Here is a 22,370-nt window from a genome sequence, read left to right on the forward strand (position 1 = left end):
ACCATGTTTGTTTAACGCCAAAGCTTATGTTCTTAACCACTAAGCTATACTATCTACAACTGAAATCATACTGGAGATTTTGTTTGAGCCTTCAAAAATTACAATAACAAAATTATAATTTAACAATTATCTGAAAAACAGAAACTATAAATAATCATAACACAAATGAAAATGTATAATAATGTCATTTCAAGTCTCTGTGTACAACCTCCTGGCTCTGTCTCACTATGAGTTCCAGTAGCAGGTGTGTATGAAACATGCCAGAAAGAGAGTTGTGACCTAAATTTAACTCCCAGTGCTACAAGCAGCATAGAATGGCATTTATGAGTCATAGGCATCCCATATGCAGATAAAATGTGCTGCCCTCTAGTGATTTCAATATCTTGCATTTAACATTAAACGGTCTGGGAAGAAGGAAAACTATTTTTTTAATTAGTGAACTAATTTAAATCTTCATTTCATTTAACAATCAAGGCATAGAACAAATAACTACTGTTTAAGCCAGGAGTAAACTTTTGGTGTGTAAAAACAAAGAACTATATCTAGTAATGATTCACCAATTCATAACGATTAAGGAACATCAATACAAGGCCTGACAAAAGATGAAGTAGAGAATTTAGGGTGGTTACATTTTTATACGAGGAATTAATGCCTTAAAACATAAATCAAACTCTGCCTCATTCAAAACTACTTGCTTTTTTTGCCTTTGTTTTTTAGGGCTGTACCCAAGGCTCATGGAGGGCTAGGGGTCGAATCGGAGCTGCAGCCACTGGCCTACACCACAGCCACAGCAATGGAGATCTGAGCCTCGTCTGCAACCTACACCGCAGCTCATGGCAACGCCAAATCTTTAACCCATTAAGCGAGGCCAGGGATCGAACCCACAACCTCATGGTTCCTAGTCGGATTTGTTTCCATTGAGCCACAACAGGAACTCCCAAAGCTACTTTCATACAGGAATAAATGTAAAGAGATGCTTTACAACTATTGTGCTTTTTTCTCTTCTCAAGTATAGTTTCAAAGGACAATGACTATAATATAAAGGTCTGTTTTTAAGAATGCTTTAAAAATACAAAGTATTTGTAAGAAAGTTTTTTGTATCACTATCACTTCCTTCCCAAATATCAAAAATATTTCCCTTTTTTTGGTGGGGGGAGCGGTTGCAGTAACTTGATATGGGAGCTCAGTTCCCAGACCAGAGACTGAATCAGGGCTGTAGCTGTGAAAGCTCCAAATTCTAACCACCAGACCAACAAGGACCTTCCAAGAATACTTCCTATTTTTGGGGGGGGGGGTGTTTTTATTAATCTTTTTTTTTTTTTTTTTGGCTCTGGCTTTTCTAGGGCTGCATTAGCGGCATATGGAGGTTCCCAGGCTAGGGGTCCAATCGGAGCTGTAGCCACTGGCCTACACCAGAGCCACAGCAATGCGGGATCTGAGCTGGGTCTGCAACCTACACCACGGCTCACGGCAACGCTGGATCCTTAAACCCACTGAGCAAGGCCAGGGATCAAACCTGCAACCTCATGGTTCCTAGTCGGATTTGTTAACCACTGAGCCACGACGGGAACTCCGGTGTTGTTTTACACTAGAAGTAATTTTAGTTTTGTTACTGAAAAATGTTCAAGAACAATACAATGAACACCAGTATAATCTCACCTAGATTCATTAAGTAGTAACATTTCTTTCACACCTGAATCCTTGCATAGAGGCCATGCTAATCATCTCAACAATGTTCCAATTTTAGTATATGTGCTGCCAAAGCAAGCACTATTTCCTATTTTAACACAAACGATAGCTTGGCTTAAGGGTGCATTAGAGCGGTGGTGATTTTAGAGCCAGGTTTCAAGAATTTTCACTTTTAAAATAAATGGACTCCTGCTTCAATCCTGTTTTCTCAGCATTAGTTCCAATATTTCCAGGATTCTCTATACTAAATTAACAGCAGGAGTATCAACAGTTATTTGAACTTCTTTTCAGTATTTATCTCATTTGATTAATGACCACTTGGATGACAATCATACAGAATATAAAAAATATTCTAAATTTAACAATAAAAGTAAGAATAACAGCACGATAATCACCAAAACGACTTGTAGAAGTTCCCATGCATATAAACAATAGTATGGTTCACTGGATACTGACTGATATAGTATTTCTGGTTACCAGCTGAAGTGGTACCACCTAGAGTTAATATGGTTTATAATTCACCGGGTCCATCAATTTTGAAACTAAGAGATTTTTAATGAAATTTAAAGAAATCTTCGACATTTGCAATATTTAACATTCTTAGTAAATGTGGGGGGTTTTTTCCCCCTTTTTTTTTTAACAGCCACACCTGCAGCATGTGGAAGTTCCCAGGCCAGGGGATGAATCAGAGCTGCAGCTGTAGCCTGCGTCACAGCCCCAGCAACATCAGATCTGAGCTGCATCTGTGACCTATGATGTGGCTTGCGGCAATGCCAGATCCTTAACTCACTGAATGAGGCCAGGGATCAAATCAGCATTTTCATAAAGACAATACTGGGGCCTTAACCTACTGAGCCACAATGGGAACTCCAGTAAATGTGCCATTTTGAACTATTTCTTCCTCTTTTTTTTTTTCTTGCTTTTTAGAGCCGCATTTGCGGTATATGGAATTTCCCAGGATTGGGGTCAAATCGGAGCCACACTCACAGTCACAGCCACAGCCACACCAAATAAAGCTAAGCCGAATCTGCCACCTACACCCAAAGTTGCAGCAATGCTGGATCCTTAACCCGTTGAACAAGGCCAGGGATCAAACCCACATTCTCATGGATACTAGTTGGGTTCTTAATCTGCTGAGCCACAATGGGAACTCCTGCACTATTTCAAATTCATAAAAAATTACTTAAAATTAACTTAACAGAATCATACATTATTTTTTTTTCTTTTTTTGCTATTTCTTGGGCCGCTCCCGCGGCATATGGAGGTTCCCAGGCTAGGGGTCAAATCGGAGCTGTAGCCGCCAGCCTACGCCAGAGCCACAGCAACGCGGGATCCGAGCCGCGTCTGCAACCTACACCACAGCTCATGGCAATGCCGGATCATCAACCCACTGAGCAAGGGCAGGGATCGAACCCGAAACCTCATGGTTCCTAGTCAGATTCGTTAATCACTGCGCCACGACGGGAACTCCCATACATTATTTTTAATAGCTTTATTGAAGTATAATTTATAAACCATACATACAACTTCCCCATTTTAAGCATACAACTCAATGAATTTTAGTAAATGTATAGGGTTGTACAACTATCACCACACTCCAGTGTTAGAATCACACCACACATTTTTTTGGGAGTTCCACACATTTTTTTGGGAGTTCCTATCACCACACTCCAGTGTTAGAATCACACCACACATTTTTTTGGGAGTTCCTGTCAGGGCTCAGCAGTTAACGAACCCAACTAGCATCCATGAGGACGCGGGTTCAATCCCTGGCCTTGCTCAGTGGATTAAAGATCCAGCATTGGGAGTTCCCGTCATGGCGCAGTGGTTAACAAATCCAACTAGGAACCATGAGGTTGCGGATTTGATCCCTGCCCTTGCTCAGTGGGTTAAGGATCCGGCGTTGCTGTGAGCTGTGGTGTAGGTCGCAGACATGGCTCGGATCCCGCATTGCTGTGGCTCTGGTGTAGGCTGGCGGCAGCTCTGTTAGACCCCTAGCCTGGGAACCTCCCATATGCCACGGGAGCGGCCCAAGAAATGGCAAAAAGACAAAAAAAAAAAGATCCAGCATTGCCCTGAACTGTGGTGTAGATCACAGATGTGCGTCGGATCTTGTGTTGCTGTGGCTGTGGTGTCGGCCGGTACCTATAGCTCCGATTTGACCCCTATTACCTGCGAACCTCCATACACTGTGGGTTCAGCCCTAAAAAGATTTAAATAAATAAATAATGTGTGCAATTAAAAAAAAAAAAAAACAACAATGTGTGCTTACACTGTTCCTTAAGTGAAAAAACACTTGTTACACAGTGGATGAGGGGATCACAAAAAAAAAAAAATCATACCACACATTTTTTTAAACTGTTATTGACTTCACCAACCAACATTAACCAAATAACTCACGATACTGACAAGACAAAAGTTTTTTGGATCTGCTAAAAAGGACAGATATAATTTACTTTTAATAAACACATTGTTGGAGTTGCTGTTGTGGCTCAGTGGTAACAAACCTGACTAGTATTCATGAGGACACAGGTATGATTCCTGGCCTCGCTCAGTGGGTTAAGGGTCCGGCATTGCAGAGAGCTGCAGTGTTAAGTCACAGACTCAGCCTGGATCCTGTATTGCTTTGGCTGTGGTGTAGGTTGGCAGCTGTAGCTTCAATTCATCCCCTAGCCTGGGAATGTCCATTTGGGGCAGGTGTGGCCATTAAAAAAAAGAAAAAAAAATCTAACAAAGAACTTAAAAAGTTTTTGCAAATATTAACAATGTTACAGAATTAATGCAGTCCTTAGGCTCTGTAATTATAATGTCCAGAATTTCCAGTTCAATATAAAGGACAGAGCATAAACATGTACTTCTCCTTCCTAAAGGCCCATTAAAAATACCAGGAAAAAATATTACTAAAGAAAATTACAGCAACCTTTGGAAAATATGGAAAGGATAGCAACAGACCAGAAATCTTAAAGAGTATCTTGAAATTAGCCAATGTAGGATCAGGCAGGTGCTATAAGACCATAGCCTAATATCTTAAGAGGTAAAAATGATGGTCTTTCTCTGAGTATTCCAGAGTAGTCCCAAACTCCAAGTCAATAAAAATTGTTACCCTGTTCCTGGGACTTTAAATGTGTTATATACTTTAATTCTCATAACGACCTTGTTAAATAGGTACTACATGCCCATTTTTCAGATGAAGCACCTGGGGCTCAGACAGTTTATATAATCGCACAGTTAACAAGTGGTGAGGCCAGAATTTGAACTCCATCAGTCTGAATCTTGAGTCTGTATTTTTGGTCATTATGCAGATATAAGCCAATGGGTGATCCATCAGAATAACTCCTTAAAGCACTACACTAAATTCAGCTGGCACAGTTGTGGCCTCTCCCCCATTGCCCTCAGGTAAACAGGCAAGTTCACGTTTTAATTCTTGAATTAGGCCTCGATAACCCCCCTCTACGAAATGAGTGAAATCTGTCTAGACTGCCTAGAGGACCTGAAAGAAGGGAAAGATGCATGAATTAACTGCAGAGCCCCTCACAGATATGAAAGACGGAAAAAATGTTCAAGGAGAGGAAGATCCACACTCAGTAAATTACACCACCACCAGAAATAAGGTTCCTTCCTTCAGCAGCTGTGGGGATTCCAGGCTCTCTGCTTCAAGAGCACACCTCCTCCAGGGAACTCTGCCACAGAGTTCACAGTCAACCCTCATTCAAAGAATATGTCTGTCTTCTAAGGAGTAAGACAATACAGCATGGTGGTTTAGTGACTCCAAAGCCAGCAGCCTGGGTCCAAATCTAAGTTCTGTCACTTAAAAGCTACGTAACTCTGAGGAAGTGACTCAATACCTCTATACCTCCCTCCCTATCTAGAAAATGAGGATGATAATCATATTTATCTCATGAAAGTTTTTGTAAGGATTAGAGTAGGTAATTTTTACTCAGAATAGTGTCCGACCCGGAGTAGAAACTACAGGCCTTAGGAAAGACCCGGAGAAGAAACTACAGGCCTTAGGAAAGACCATGGAACATGGTAACATGCAAATAATCATAGCTATGTGATCATTAGGTCCAGAGGGAGAGGAGATAAATTAGACAACAGCTAAGCAATCTTTCGACCTTGAAAACCTATCAAATCCTTAAGAGAAAAAAAAAATTAATTTTGTCAAATAAGACAAAACAAATTCCAAAACAATGAAGTATTTGCTGAAGTCAGATCAATACTTGGTTTAAGTTCACCCCTCTGCCAAGCCTCTGAAGGCATTTGTCAACTTCTCTTTATTTATGACTGCTAATTATGTTTCCTATCCTTAATATAAATTAAATGTATGAAATGAATTTGGATTTAGAGAATGAGAGTTAACTGACATCTAACACTATTTTTTTTTTTTTTTTTTTGGTTTTTAAGGCCACACTTACAGCACATGGGCCCAGGCTAGGGTCTAATTGGAACAACAGCTGCCAGCCTACACCACAGCCACAACACCGGATCCTTAACCCACTGAGCGAGGCCAGGGATCGAACCCACATCCTCACAGATCCTAGCTGGGTTCTTTACCACTGAGTCACAACAGGAACTCCCTAAGCACTTTTGATTAATATCAAATAACAGATATAACAGAGCTATTCCCCTACTTGAGCCCTGGCCACAGATTCAGCTCTTACAGTCCAGTTCTAAAATGGAAACTTGCAATAATAAAAGAACATCCAAATAATTCCCAAGAAGGAACAAAATATAACAGGTTCATGTCAACTAGAATCTCCAGGGCTATAATAGGCCAAGGCACTGCTAGGCTGCAGGGAAAAGCCAGCTGGTCTAGTAGCCATTAACAGCTCAGGTTAAGACATGGGTACGACCTAGAACTTACTATAAACCTAAGCTAACCAATTATATGGATTGATTATGGGTCCCGTTCTAGAAATACTATCAGGGGGAATTCCCATCGTGGCTCAGCAGTGACGAAACCAACTAGTATCCATGAGTCGATCCCTGGCCTATGAGCCGTGGTGTAGGTCACAGACGTGGCTCAGATCCGGCACTGCTGTGGCTGTGGCATAAACTGGTGGCTACAGCTCTAATTCGACCCCTAGTTTGGGAACTTCCCATATGCCGAAGGTGCAGCCCTAAAAAGACAAAAAGAAAAAGAAAAAAGAAATACTATCTATTTAGAGATCCAAACTAACAATTTCCTCAGAAAAAACTTGAAGTCCCCCAGAAATGAAACCATCTGCCTAAGGGTCTTTTTGCTCAGATGCAATGAAAACCCAAAGCAGACCCTTTGGGAAGTATCCAAGAAATCTTTATTACTGGATAACCTAAAGAAATCACAGATGGATTCCACCAACCACTACGGTCATTCAAAAAAAGAAATTTTGGGAGCTCCCGTAATGGCGCAGTGGTTAACAAATCTGACTAGGAACCATGAGGTTGCGGGTTCGGTCCCTGCCCTTGCTCAGTGGGTTAACGATCCGGCGTTGCTGTGAGCTGTGGTGAAGGTTGCAGACGCGGCTCAGATCCCGCGTTGCTGTGGCTCTGGCGTAGGCCGGTGGCTACAGCTCTGATTGGACCCCTAGCCTGGGAACCTCCATATGCCACGGGAGCGGCCCAAGAAATGGCAAAAAGACCAAAAAAAAAAAAAAAAAATTGGGCATGCCAAACAGAACGCAATCTGAGATGCATATTAGAACACTAACAGGTACAGTACAAGAACTACACATCCATATGGTCCCTATCATGACTAGACAGAAACTGCAAGGAGAAGATTGGAACAGTGAGGGCAAAGCCTCCATTCCTAGAATAAAACATTAAAAGTTTTAGGCTCTATTTCTTCCTCTTCCCTCCTTACATTTATAATTTTTTCCTACCTCTTTCTGCACCGTAGTTTTCCTTGCCACTTAAACCACTTTGCTACCATTTCTAGTGGTCCCATTCCCATGTTTACATTGGAATTCTTTTAAAAATCCTTCTCTCTATTCTTTCTCTTACTTACTATCATAAATGACATTCTAATAAGTTAGAGAAAAAACTGTGTAAAAAATATATAAAAAGAAAACTTTAGAGTTATCTTGGGATAAGTTCCCAGAGGGATAAGGATCCAGCATTGTCACTGCAATGGCTCAAATTGGATCCCTAGTCGGGGAACTTCCACATGCCACAGGCATGGCCAAAAACAAAAAACAAAAAAAGAAAGCTTTGACAAATTCTGTTTGTTAACATGAATACTCTTTTTTTTTTCTGGCCTGCAATCTTCATATGTCAAAATAGTATATCTATGCAGAACAGAGAAACTATTAAAAACACTCAAGTCTAATGAATAATTTTTGGTAACAGTAATAGTATGAAAAAGCAAAGACCAAAATGAATGCAAATAGGTTAACATAACCCTCACTACAACATACAGAAATTCATAATTCTAATACTAATGAAATCTTTTACCTAAATTCTAAATACATGAAATGTAAACATCTCAAGATGCAGCCATTGTCAGAATTTTATGTTCAGAAATAAATGTGGGAAATAACACTCCTTAGTTATTTTTTTTACTTTACTGAAAAACAAAAGTCCTCCTCAAATAAAAAGATTTAAATTTTTTTTGTTGCTGCTTTTTCTTTTTTTTTAGGGCCACACTCACAGCATATGGAGGTTCCCAGGCTAGGGGTCCAATGGGAGCTACAGCTGCCGGCCTACACCACAGCCATAGCCACAGCCACACCAGATCTGAGCCGCGTCTGCAACCTACACCACAGCTCACGGTGACGCCGGATCCTTAACCCACTGAGCAAGGCCAGGGATAGAACCTGCAACCTTGTTCCCAGATAGATTCGTTTCTGCTACGCCACAACAGGAATACCAAGATTTAAATTATTTTTAACAAAAAAATATAATTTTATTTTACTTCATTTTTTGGATTATTTACAGAACTCAAGGAAGCAATTTTAATTATACTTCCCTTGGAAGCCTTCACTTAAGAAGTCTCTTCAAAGTTCCTTTTTTCTTGGAGTTCCCACTGTGGCTCAGCAGGAATGAAACTGACTAGTATCCATGAGGACACGGGTTCGATCCCTGGCCTAACTCATTGCTCACTGGGTTAAGGATCCAGCATTGCTGTGAGCTGTGGTGCAGGTCGCAGACATGGCTCAGGTCTCTCATTGCTGTGGCTGTGGTGTAGGCCGGTAACTGTAGCTTCGATTTGACCCCTAGCCTGGGAATTTCCATATGCTGTTGCTGCAGCCCTAAAAAGACCAAAAAAAAAGTTCTTTTTTCTTTAAAGTAGGAAACAAAGGTAATGGTATATAATAATATATACGTTGACCATTTATGTCAAAATGTAGCATGCAATTAAAATGGGGTCAAGAAATAGAATTACTTAAAATACTTTAAATGTATGTCATGAACTACATGCCCATTTCTGAAGTAGTGCATCTCTGTCCCATTTTTATATTATTATTTTTTTCCTCAGTCTAACACTTTAACTGAGATTTTTTCACTTAGAATATAATTTTAAAATAATGTCACAATCCCATCTATGGTAGATACTTGAATTTATATCAGTAAGTTCACTTAAAAATTAAACTGAAAAAAAAAAAAAACAATAAATATGATAGAACTGTTTTTCTCTTGGCTGTTTTCAAAAAAGTATGTAACCATATGAATATACTTAAGCAAATGAGTCCAAGAATATAAAAGAATAAAATCATACATTTCATAAAAACCGTATAAAATATCTCACCAATATCATTAGCAAGGGAATTAGGCTCAGATGCCCCCAGGGTAGCTTCAAACTCCTCTTGGAGACGATAGGCTCTTTGAAGGAGAGCTTCAAGTTTATGTATAAATTCTGTACTAATAATATCCTATAAGGAAAGAAAAAGTACACAGCAAGTATTAGATTCTAATGTTAAAATTCTAAACATTTTCCACTTTTTCAATGAAAGGCAAAGAAAGTCAGGGATATAAAATAACTATTGTCGGAGTTTCCGCTGTGGCTCAGGGGGTTACAAACCCGACTAGTGTCCATGAGAATGCAGGTTTGTTCCCTGGCCTCACTCAGTGGGTTAAGGATCTGGTGTTGCCGTGAGCTGTGGTGTAGGTCACAGACACGGCTCGGACCCCATGTTGCTATGTATACCTGTGGCGCAGGCTGGCAGCTGCAGCTCAGGTTCCACCCCTAGCCAGGGAACTTCCATAAGCCACAGGTATGGCCCTATAAAGCCAAAAAATAAGGATTAAAAAAAAGAGAAAGAAATGAACTAGAAACCCTTTGGGACAGAGTTCTCAAATCTTTTTTGTGTTTTGTTGGGGTTTTTTGCCATGCCCACAGCAAGTGGAAATTCCCAGGCCAGGGATCAAACCTGTGCCACAGACGCAAACTGAGTTGCTACAGTGACAACGCCAGATCGTTATGCCACTGCGCCCCAAGAGAACTTCTCAAATCTGTTTTATTAAGCCTTTCAGACGCTTCTGATGCATGCTCAAATTTGAGAATCATTAGCCTAGATGATTAATAAATACCAATTAAGCTCTACGTGACTTAATTAAACCCAAAGAACAAAACAGACTTGAAAGACTTGAAAGTTCCTTTAGAAATCATATCTGCTGAATTCTACATGTTCCTGGAAAATCAGAAAACTTGATGAATTTCAAGTTTGGGGTTTAACAACTAATTGAACAGAAAAAACCCAACAGAAACTTCCAGACACAATCCCAAGGGAGGGGAAAAAACAGTCTCATTAAATGCCATAGAAGGAATTCCCGCTGTTGTGCAGTGGGATAAGAATCTGACTGCAGCGGCTCAGGTCACTGAAGAGGCTCGGGTTTGACCCTGAGCTGGTCACAGTGGGTTAAAAAGATCCAGCGCTATTACGGCTACAGTATAGATTGCAGCCATAGCTCAGATTCAATCCCTGGCTAGGGAATTTCCAGGCAGGTACAGCCACAAAATTAAAATAAAAAACAAAACAAATGCCAAAGAAATCAAGTACACTGAATCAACATTAAAAAATAGTTCAGGAGTTCCTGTCGTGGCTCAGTCGTTAACAAACCCGACTAGCATCCATAAGGATGCGGGTTCGATCCCTGGCCTCGATCAGTGGGTTAAGGATCCAGGGTTTCCATGAGCTGTGGTGTGATCACAGACGTGGCTCGGATCTGGCATTGCTGTGGCTGTGCATAGGCCAGTGACTGCAGCTCTGATTTGACCCCTAGCCTGGGTACCTCCATATGCTGTGGGTGTGGCCCTAAAAAGATAAAAGACAAAAAGAAAAAAAGTTCAATTCTTCCCATATTATGAAGATCATTCCCAAATAAATCACACTCACATCTACACTTTCTTCGGCAATGGCATCTCCTGCACCCAACTTAATAGAACTATAGGCTTCATCTTCAGCCTGTCTATTTCGAAAGGTTAGAGCTTGTTCCCATCGACGTAATGCCTCTTCAAACAATTCCATACCTAGAGATTAAGAACAGAAGAATTTTAAATAAGTGAAATCAATGCCAGGATAAAAATCACCTTGGGTCTGAAGTTAACACCATACAGTTAACACCAACAGCACAGTGTGACTATGATTTGGGCACTAATAATTTTATTGTCACATAATTTCAGGGTAGAATCTTAATGTCCCAATATATTCCTGGTCTACAGTTCTAGTCAGCCAACAATAAGAGAAATGACCAATATGTTTTCCCTTTTTAGAAAAATGTAACTTGGGAGTTCCCATTATGGCACAGCAGAAATCAATCTGACTAGTATCCATGAGAATGCAGGTTTTGCCCCTGGTCTCACTCAGTGGGTCAAGAATCCAGTGTTGCCATGAGCTGTGGTGTAGGCCGCATTGCTGTGACTGTGGGGTATAGGCTGGCAACTGCAGCTCCGATTCAACCCCAAGCCCTGTTGCTGAGGGCTGTGGTGTAGGCTGAAGACGAGGCTCAGATCCCACAATACTATGCCTGTGGCTGGCAGAGGTAGCTCCGATTCAACCCCTAACCAGGGAATGTCCATATGCCACACCTATGGCCCTAAAAAAGAGCCAAAAAAAAGTAACTTAAATGTTTATGTGAAATTTTTCTAAAACAGTATCATCAAAAGTCCCAATAATAATGGCTAATTTTTATCACATGATTATTGCAAAATATCACTCTAATCAGGGTTCTCTAGTGGCCTAGCAGTTAAGGACTCGATGTTGCCACTGCTGTGGCGTGGGTTCAATCCCTTGTCTGGGAACTTCTATATGCTGCTAGCACAGGTCAAAAACAAACAAACAAACAAAAACCAATTTAAAAAGAAAACTGATGGGCAAATAGAAACTGGTTGATAAGAAACTACAAAACTATCAGGTTTATAAGGGGTTCTCAGAAGGAGAGAGTAAAGCTAAGAACACAGTGTGGAAGTCTAGAAAAAAGTCTTCCATCTTTTTCTCCACCAAAAAAGTATCTTAAACCACCATGACACCAACTTGCTGGTGTTGTGCTCACTTTGACAGCACATATACTAAAATTGGATGGATAAAGTGCTGCGCCAGGTTTAAAAATATATAAGAACCCATAAAGTGTTTACAATCCAAGCAGGAATTTCTTATCACTGCTTCTATGGGAAAATAGGTAAATATTTCTCCAAGCTAAGAAAAAGGCTTACAAAAATAATTATGTACTTCGAACAAAACCAAAATATTTCAAAATCTCAATTTTCTAGACATGGAAAAGTAAAAGATCTTTAAAAGCTGCTTAAGATTCTGACCAAGTCATTCTTAAGACATTAAGATATGATATTTAGAGAAAACCTGTCCTCAAAAATCATCTCTTCAATTATCTGGAGAACCTACAACTCTAAAGAAATAAGATGTTCTTTAAATGAAATGGAGGCCTTTCCTTCTTGCTTAATTTTCTGTAGCGAAGAATCATTGCCTGAATCTTCCTTCTAAAAAATGTACACACTTAAAAGACTTCCTTTTCCCTAGCTATTTAATTCTAAATCCTTCATCCTTTTCTCACTTCATCCACTCTCTATCCATCTAATTGTTTTGACTAAATATAAGGAAGAATTCTCTAGCAGCAGAGCTGTCCAAAGATAATAAAGTTGCCTCTCAGGATATACTGTGTCTTACCTCATAGCAGAACATGGCTTATACACTCACTTATCTGCCACTGTGTAACAGGAATTCAAACCTTACCCTTTTTTTTTTTTTTTTTTGGTCTTTTTGCCATTTCTTGGGCTGCTCCCATGGCACATGGAGGTTCCTAGGCTAGGGGTCTAATTGGAGCTGTAGCTGCCAGCCTACACCAGAGCCACAGCAACGTGGGATCCAAGCCTCGTCTGCAACCTCGTCAGCTCAGGGCAATGCCAGATCCTTAACCCACTGAGCAAGGCCAAGGATCAAACTGCAACCTCATGGTTCCTCATGGTTCCGGATTCGTTCACCACTGCGCCACGACGGGAACTCCCAATATGTTTTTTTATGTCAACAATACTATAAAGGAAACAGTAACAATAGGTGGGAATTGAAACAAGAGCTCCCACCGATCCTAATTCTATGACACTGAGACTCCCTGAGGCTTCTCTGGTTTTGCTCTATTTATCATCAATCTTAACTCTCAATAGTCCTACAAAAGTTGTGTGTAGGATTACTAGGCATAGTTAATCTGGAAGTACCGTGAGCTTAATTCTCAGAAGTCTTCGGAAAAGATAACAGAAGAGCTTTTACATCTTTCCCCACAGGCTGGAATACCTCCTGTGAGACCACTGCAGATGTAGTCTTTAACTACTGTAGAGTGCGGCAAAGCACTTAGAGGCATACGGTCCTTCTGCCAACTCATCATCCCCTTACTGGTCACTGGCCAGGGCCACATCAAAATTTTTTTGGTTTTAGCGTTCCCGATGCAGTACCACAGGATGGGATCAGCAGGGTCTTGGGAATGCTGGGTTCAATCCCTGGCCTGGCACGGTGGAGTTGCCGCAGTTGCCGCCTAGGTCACAACTGTGGCTCGGATCTGATCCCTAGGAACTCCATATGCCAAGGGGCAGCCAAAAAAAAGGGAGAAAAAAGATTGTTTTTGTTTTTTTAGTTAGTATGCATTTTCATTAAAAAGGAATATAGCCTGAAATAGAGTAGAGAAGAACAGAGGAAAGGATTTAAAAAAGGATTTGAATCTGATTTGGGGTGAGGTCTCTGGTTCTCCTCCTCGGCTCTAGTGAGACTTTCTCGACATGCTCATGGTCTAGTTGTAAACACTGGTCTCTTTCTATTTAAAATCTTTTCTAGACATAGGAAGATTACAAATGATAGCTAGATAAAAGACTAAAGTGGATTCTAATATACTCATTAGATAAAAATTAACAAATTAGTTTAAGTGAGTATGATTGACTGGATAATGACCACCCAAAGATACCAGACCCCAGTCTCTGGAATTTATAACTGTTACCATGAAAGAACTTTGCGATGTGACTAAATTAAGACTCTTAATATGGGGAGATTATCCTAAATTACCTAGTGAGCTCTAGAGCCAATCACAACCATCCTTATAAAAGAGAGGCAGGTTTTTTTTTCTGCAGTGGAACCACTGCCAAGATGCAGATTTTCGTGAAGATCCTCACGGAGAAGACCAGCACCATCAAGGTCGAACCCTTGGATACACAGAAAATGTAAAGGCCAAGATCCAGGAATGAATTTCTCCTGACCAGCAAAGACTGATCTTGGGAGTTCCCCTCATGGCGCAGCAGTTAACGAATCCGACTAGGAACCATGAGGTTGCAGGTTCAATCCCTGCCCTTGCTCAGTGGGTTAACGATCCGGCGTTGCCGTGAGCTGTGGTGTAGGTCGCAGATGCGGCTCGGATCCCGCGTTGCTGTGGCTCTGGCGAAAGCCGGTGCCTACAGCTCCGATTGGACCCCTAGCCTGGGAACCTCCATATGCCGCAGGAGCAGCCCTAGAAAGGGCAAAAAGACAAAAAAAAAAAAAAAAGACTGATCTTTGCTGGCAAGCAACTGGAAGACGGACGTACTTTGACTATAACATTCAAAAGGAGTCCACTCTTCATCTTACACTGAGACTTTGTGGTAGTGCTAACAAAAAGGAGAAGTCTTACACCACTCCCAAGAAGAACAAGCGTAAGAAACAGATGGTTAAGCTGAAATACTATGAGGTGTATAAAGAATGGCAAAATCAGTTGTCTTTGTCAGGAGTACCCTGTGTTTTTGGTTTTGTCTTTTAGGGCCACACCTGCAGTATATGGAGGTTCCCAGGCTAGGGGCTAAATCAGAGCTACAGCTGCGGGCCAAGACCACAGCCACAGCAACATGGGATCCGAGATACATCTGTGACCTACAGCACAGCTTAGAGCAACACCAGATTCTTAACGCACTGAGAGAGGCCAAGGATTGAACCTGCGTCCTCATGGATAATAGTCAGATTGTTTTCCCTGAGCCATGAAGGGAACTACCAGGAGTGCCCTTCATATAAATGTGGTGCTGGAGTTTTTATGGCCAGCCACTTTCACAAACATTATTGTGGCAAATATTGTCTGACCTACTTTTTTTTTTTTGTCTTTTTGCCTTCTCTTGGGCCGCACCCATGGCATATGGAGATTCCCAGGCTAGGGGTCTAATCAGAGCTGTAGCTGCTGGCCTACACCAGAGCCACAACAATGCGGGATCCGAGCTGTGTCTGCGACCTACACCTCAGCTCACAGCAACGCCGGATCCTTAACCTACTGAGCGAGGCCAGGGATCAAACCCGAAACTTCATGGCTCCTAGTCAGATTCCGTAACCACTGAGCCACGACGGGAACGCCTGTCTGACCTATTGTTTCAACAAACCAGAAGACACATAACTGTATACTGGTTAATAAAAGACATAAACTAATGAAAAAAAAAAGAAAGGGCGGGGGGGAGAGGGAGATCTGATACACAGAAAACAGCAAGGCAGAGACTGGAGTTGAATGACCACAAACCTAAAGCCACCACAAACTGGAAGTGGCAAGGAAAGAATTCTTCTCCAATGGAGTTCCCATCATGGCTCAGCAGTAACGAACCCGACTAGTATCCATGAGGATGTGGGTTTCGATTCCTGGCCTCAGTGGGTTAAAGATCTGGCATTGCTGTGGCCGTGGTGTAGGGCAGAGCTACACTTCTGATTAGACCCTAGCCTGGGAACTTCCATATACCGTGGGTGCAGCCCTAAAAAGAAAAGAAAAAAAAAATTCTTCTCCAAGCCTCCAGAGGGAGCATGACCCAAAAGACATCTTTTTTGTCTTTTTAGGACTGCATCCACAGCATATGAAAGTTCCCAGGCTAGGGGTTGAATCAGAGCTGTAGCTGCTGGCCTATGCCACAGCCACAGCAATGCCAGATCCAAGCTGAGTATGCGACCTACATCACAGCTCATGGCAACGCCAGATCCTTAACCCGCCGGGCGAGGCCAGGTATTGAACCTGTGTCCTCATGGTTACTAGTCAGTTTCATTTCCGCTGAGCCATGACGGGAACTCCCCAAATGACATCTTGATTTCGGCCCAATGATAACAACTTCGGACCTCGGGCCTCCAGAACTCTGCAATGTATTTCTGTTGTTTTGAGCCACCAAGTTTGTAATAATTTGCACAGCAGCCTCAGGAAACTAATATAACATGTAATGTTATATAGACTAGATTCAACAGATACAAGAACATTTTAGAATTATAGTTGCTTCCCTTAGAACAATTCATTGTTCTTCAGTTTCACATTAAATGTGAGTACAGCATCTTAAAACTTTATTATGTTATTCTTACCCATCAAGTATAAGTTCTCAGGAGTGGTCACAGGGATATTAACAAGTTTAATATCATCTTCATCTGCTTTGTCCCAGGAGTTAGAATTGCCACAAGCACAGCTATGACAAGAATTGACACTCTGGACCTAAAATTAAGATGGACAGATGTTACTTCAAAATCTCTTTTGTTTAAAAAATATATTTTTTTGGGGAAATAACTGTTAAAAAAATAACAAAAAATATTTTTTAATACTAAAAAATCCTAAATCAGAAAAAAAAATCTTTTGTAATAGTATTTTATGATCTTTCATATTTATAAATTATTTCTATAAATCCTAGTCCTGGTTAAACAATCCATGTAATTTCTTTCTACCTGAAGAAATAAATCTGATTATATTCTATCAAATTTAGGAGTCATAGGAACCTAAGTATCCCGAAGCCTTGTTTGCCCAAAAATGCACAAGTAGAACAGTATTTTGAACATAAATCAATTATTTCCATCAAAAATGAGGCAGTTATGTTTCGTTATTTACTTACAAATTTTATCCTCACCAACTTTAATCTGAGTAACCAGCTTGTTTTCCTTTTAGACCTTAGTACAATGCTGATTCTCTGCTAAATAACAAAAATGGAAATGCCTCTACCACCCTTCCTTCTCTAGCAAGGTCCACTAAGCCAATCAGTTCTGTCACCATTATGCAAATGACCCCCCCACATCTTGAACTTCACTTTTGTCCTCGTTTGAGAAATCTAAGCCCACATTTCCACCTGCCTATTTGGTGACTCCACCTGGCTCTTTGCTGGCATCCCAACATCTTTCCACAACACGAACTCTTCCTCCTCCCAAGTTCACTGAGAGTACTTTTACCTCCATAATTTCTTAAACTAGATAACAAGAAGTCATCTTTAACTTCTCTTCCCACATCTCTCATATCCAGTTGCCAAGTTTGTGGACCCCGTCCTCTCCTTTTCCACTCCTGTTGTGATAAACTTCATTTAGGCACTCATTAAGAGACAGAACTTTGGGTTCCCGGCCATGGCGGTGGAATGTCTAGGTCAGCTAAGATACATACAGAAAAGTGATTCTAGGGGTGTTCCCATCATGGCGCAGCGGAAACGAATCCGACTAGGAACCATGAGGTTGCGAGTTCTATTCCTGGCCTCGATCAGTGGGTTGAGGATCCAGCGTTGCCGTGAGCTGTGGTGTAGGTTGCAGACGCTGCTTAGATCTGGTGTTGCTGTGGCTGTGATGTAGGCTGGTGGCTACAGCTCCAATTAGACCCCTGGCCTGGGAACCTCCATATGCTGCAAGTGCAGCCCTAAAAAGGACAAAAAAAAAAGTGATTCCAAAGACTTCTTATACTATTATCATGAAACTCCTTTTCTCTATTCTAGTCAAGAACAGCTTCAATGTTCAGCAGAGAAAACTCAGAACAGGTACTTCTCTGACACCAAGCAAGACCAGATGATAGAAGAAGAATGTACTTCATTATTCTGCTCACTTTCTCAAAGGAGCTAAAAGTCTGCATGCCTTGAACCCAGGTTCCTACCACAGAAGAGCCTTTTAAAAATTTGGTATATTTTTAAGCATTTAAGAATGGAGCAGCTAAGGAATTTCCTTGTGGTTCAGTGGGTTAAGGATGTAGTATTGTCACTGCTGTGGTCTGATCCACGTGCTGTGAGTGAAGCCATTAAAAAAAAAAAAAGAAAGAAAGAAAGAAAGGAGCATATATATTCCAACAAAATATAGAAGTAACAGAACAGATTATGGTGCTCTATAAACTATACTTTTTTCTCTTTTTGGTCCTTTTGTCTTTTAGGACTGCACCTGTGGCATATAGAGGTTCCCAGGCTAGGGGTCCAATCAGAACTGTAACTGCCAGCCAACACCAGAGCCAGAGCCATGTGGGATCCGAGCCGGAGTCTGCGACCTACACCACAGTTCACGCAACACCAGATCCTTAACCCACTGAGAGAGGCCAGGGATCAAGTTCGAGTCCTCACAGATGCTAGTCAGGTTCGCTAATCACTGAGCAACAATGGGAACTCCCACTTTTTTTCTTTCCAAGGCTGAATCTGCGGCAAATGGAGTTTCCCTAAGCCAGGGATCAAAGCAGAGCTGCAGCTGCCAGCCTACACCACAGCCACAACCACACCAGATCCTAGCCAAATCTGAGACTTACACCACAGCCTGCATCAACACTGGATCCTTAACCCACTGAGTGAGGCCAAGGATCGAACCCACATTCAGTGGATACTAGTCGGGTTCTCAGTCCACTGAACCACAATGGGAACTTCCTATAAACTATTTTTTTTAATGAATATATATGATGGTAGCAGCATATTCTCCCTGGAAGTAAACACATAAGAAACTGTCAGTGTTCATCTCTAAGGAGGGCAACTGAGAGGATTAAGAGTATATTCTTCAGTGTACATTTTTTGCCTCTTCTTTATTTAGCAGGAAATGCATATCATATCTATTTTAAAAAATAATTTTAACTACAATAGATTTAAACAAATATTAACTTCATTCCTCACCTGCCAATCGATACTATATTAATGCTGTAAATAGAGAAGTGAGGAATTTCATATTTGGCTTCAGCAAGCCAAACATTGTTACATAAGCAGGTCCGTCATGTGATTTTTGTGACCTAGTACCATGTCTGGCGGCATCTTCCAGCTTTTTGTAGAATATTTAGTTTTGAAACAACACTTCCATACCAACCTCATCTTCACAGGACCCCAAGGGACCATACCACTTAATTCAAAAAAACCTGGAACCAAGCTGGCTGAATATTTAGCAAAAGGACAACTTTACTTGCCTGAAGAAAACAGGATCAACCAGATTTCTTAAGGTTCTTTCTATATGATGAGTTAGCTAATTGTATGATTTTTAAATCAATAGATAACAATAGATATACAAATAATAGAAAAAATTAATAAAATATTTTCTTTACTTACAGAGGCTAAACTCTGTGCAGAACCTGAGTATTTACTGAAGAGTCCTCCATTGGCATAGTTACAAGACTGAGATCCTTTGTCTTTGGCAGAACTTAAAGATAATGTCAAATTCTGTCTGCTACTGGAACAACTTGAACCTACCAAACAAACATATAAACATTTAAAGTATCAATAACTCCAGTAGTAAATTTCAGGTAAAATTTCAAACTTTATACATTCATTCAGAGGGCAATTTTAAAACAATTTCCCTATAATAAATTATTATATGTATGCCATTACTAAAATCTGCATCTCCCTAAATAATGGTATGTTTTATTTTTAAGCTGTGCCTGTGGCATGCAAAAGTTCCCAAGCCAGAGAATGAACCAGCCCCACTACCGTGACTCGAGCCACAACAAAGACAACCACGGGTTCTTAACTTATTGAGCCACCAGGGAACTCCTACATAATGTTTTTAACACTGCTAAAATCTGCTACTGAAATAAAGATTAAAACATTCATCTAATTAATCAATGTGGTATTTGAGGGTCTACTGTAATCAGTGTAAAAATACTGGCCACAGAGTTCCCTGGTTGCATGGTTAAGAACCCAGTGTTGTCACTGCTGTGCTTGGGTCATAGCTGTGGCTCAGGTTCGATCCCTGGCCCAGGAATTTTCACATGCTGCAACTAAAAAGCCTCAAATTATAACAAGATATAAGCATTTCTCTCCTGATTACATCTAAATTTTATCCATATCACACTGTATTGTAATTAGTCTTTTATATGTCCGTCTTCCCTAATCACCTACCCTAATATCCAGAGCAGACACTATGTCTTAGTTGACCTTAATAGAGCAGTTAAGACATTCCTCAATTAAAAGTCCTGCACTTACTACTTATATGAACTTGAGCAGTTACTTATATAATTTTCCCATGTCTCAATTTTCTTAATGTATAAAGTGGGAACAATAACATAGGATTATAATTCTAATTCATAGGATTATTATAAAGGTTAAATTAACACAGTAAATACATACTATGTAGTACTGCACCTAAGATCTATAAACCTCAGTAACTGAGAGGCATCATTATTGTTGTAATAGCCACTATACCTGGCACAAAATTCAAAAAAACAAAAAATCCAATATTCTCAAATAATTTTTATTGATACACCTTGATAACATGCACCATATAACAAAACCTACAGATCCTTTATTTTTTTGTTATTTTATTTTTTTATTTTTTTGTTATTTAATTTAATTTAATTTATTTATTTATTTGTCTTTTTGCCTTTTCCTGGGCCACTTCCGCGGCATATAGAGATTTCCAGGCTAGGGGTCTAATCGGAGCTGTAGCTACCACCCACACCAGAGCCACAGCAACATGGGATCCAAGCCGCATCTGCAACCTACACCACAGCTCATGGCAACACCGGATCCTTAATCCACTGAGCAAGGCCAGGGATCAAACCCACAACCTCATGGTTCCTAGTTGGATTCGTTACCCACTGAGCCATGACGGGAACTCCAACCTACAGATCCTTTAAAGGCCAGCAGCTTTACTTCTAGAACCTTATATATACCTAGGAAATAATCAGATAAATATGTGCAAAACAAGAAAAACAACCTAAAGAAAACAAGAGGGAACTGCTTAAATAGAGTACATTTGTACACTAAATTAATACCAAATACATATTAAAAATGATAGCATAGTGAGTTCCCTTGTGGCACAGCAGGTTAAGGATCCCATGTTATCACTGCAGTGGCTTGAATCCCTGCTGTGGCATGGGTTCCATCCCTGACTTGGGAACATTCATATGCCATGGGTGTGGCAAAAAAAAAAAAAAAATGACAGCATAGAGATATACTTTCTGACCTAAAAACACATTGTTACATAATTTTGTTTTTAATTTTTACATAATGTTAACTATTTTAAAAGAGGATTACAAAAGGTATGAATTTATATTTCAATATGATATTTAAATGCAAACATAAATTGATATATATACACCAAAGTATTATATAGTTATTTCTGGGTAGTAGAACTGCAAGTGATTTTAATTTCTTTAGGTGCTTATGTTTATTTCTAATCTTTCTAAAATTAATCTCTATTACTTGTGAGTTAAATATTAAGGAAAGAAAATCTGGAGACTAAAACACTGAAATCACTGTACTCCAATTGTGATTTACATATAAAATTTTCTTCATAGACTTAATTAAGCTATTTCTACATACCTTTGTCTGATGCTGTTCTTTTAGTGTATTCAAGTATGAGGTGTTCTGGTTCCCATGGTAATATTTTTCCTTTTTTCTTTCCACGTCTTCTCTTAAAGTGATGAGCCAGAAAAATTACAGATACAGCACTAACTGCAGTTACCACAAATAATTTTTTAGCCACTGGTGAAAATTTGATCTAGAAAAGATTCAATTAGATTGAAAAAAGTCTTTTACTTGTTTAAAATAGACATAAGAACTAAAATTATTCTAGTTCTAAATACTACCAATATAATTTTATTTCACTTTTTCAGTGACAGCTAGCCCAATTTGAAACATAAAAACAAACTCAAAAAAATGTAGTAATTTATTATCTACCGCTCTGAAGTTCTCAGGTAAACAATACCCAAAAATTCATAAGAGCACAAAGTAATTCAACCTCATTAATTTATGTTGAACAACTAATGATTAATTCATGCTACTCAATCTTCTGTCTGAACTATAGCAAGATTTTTAAATGTAGGAATGATTAAATCAGACTTTTTTTTTTGTCTTTTCTCTTTTCAGGGCCGCACCCGCAGCATATGGACGTTCCCAGGCTAGGGGTCTAATCAGAGCTGTTGCTGACAGCCTATGCCACAGCCACAGCCACACGGAATCTGAGCTGCATCTGCTACCTACACCACAGCTCATGGCAACGCTGGGTCCTTAACCCACTGAGCTAAGCCAGGGATCGAACCCACAATCTCATGGTTCCTAGTCTGATTTGCTTCGGCTGCGCCATGACGGG

The 22,370-nt window shown here is 40.2% G+C and overlaps 1 protein-coding gene, 1 non-coding gene and 1 pseudogene across 3 annotated transcripts in view; 1 reads left to right on the plus strand and 2 right to left on the minus strand.

Annotated features, from left to right (window-relative positions):
- Positions 1-22,370, minus strand: part of MIGA1 (mitoguardin 1) — an 88,031-nt gene that overhangs the window by 47,358 nt on the left and 18,303 nt on the right. For both annotated transcript variants that reach the window (XM_047794347.1, XM_047794348.1), the window contains exons 3-7: positions 21,602-21,779; positions 19,388-19,524; positions 16,446-16,572; positions 11,004-11,137; positions 9,416-9,539 (exon numbers count right to left, since the gene is read on the minus strand). In XM_047794347.1, the coding sequence (XP_047650303.1) occupies positions 9,416-9,539; positions 11,004-11,137; positions 16,446-16,572; positions 19,388-19,524; positions 21,602-21,779 (700 nt within the window). The remainder of the gene's footprint in view (positions 1-9,415; positions 9,540-11,003; positions 11,138-16,445; positions 16,573-19,387; positions 19,525-21,601; positions 21,780-22,370) is intronic.
- Positions 1,668-1,771, minus strand: LOC125134758 (U6 spliceosomal RNA). Its single transcript, XR_007136764.1, has one exon. It is a non-coding gene; the product is annotated as a U6 spliceosomal RNA (small nuclear RNA).
- LOC125132188 (ubiquitin-40S ribosomal protein S27a-like) lies at positions 14,250-15,510 on the plus strand (annotated as a pseudogene).

The sequence above is a fragment of the Phacochoerus africanus genome, chromosome 8 (assembly GCF_016906955.1).
Source record: "Phacochoerus africanus isolate WHEZ1 chromosome 8, ROS_Pafr_v1, whole genome shotgun sequence".
In the NCBI taxonomy this organism is placed as follows: Eukaryota; Metazoa; Chordata; class Mammalia; order Artiodactyla; family Suidae; genus Phacochoerus; species Phacochoerus africanus.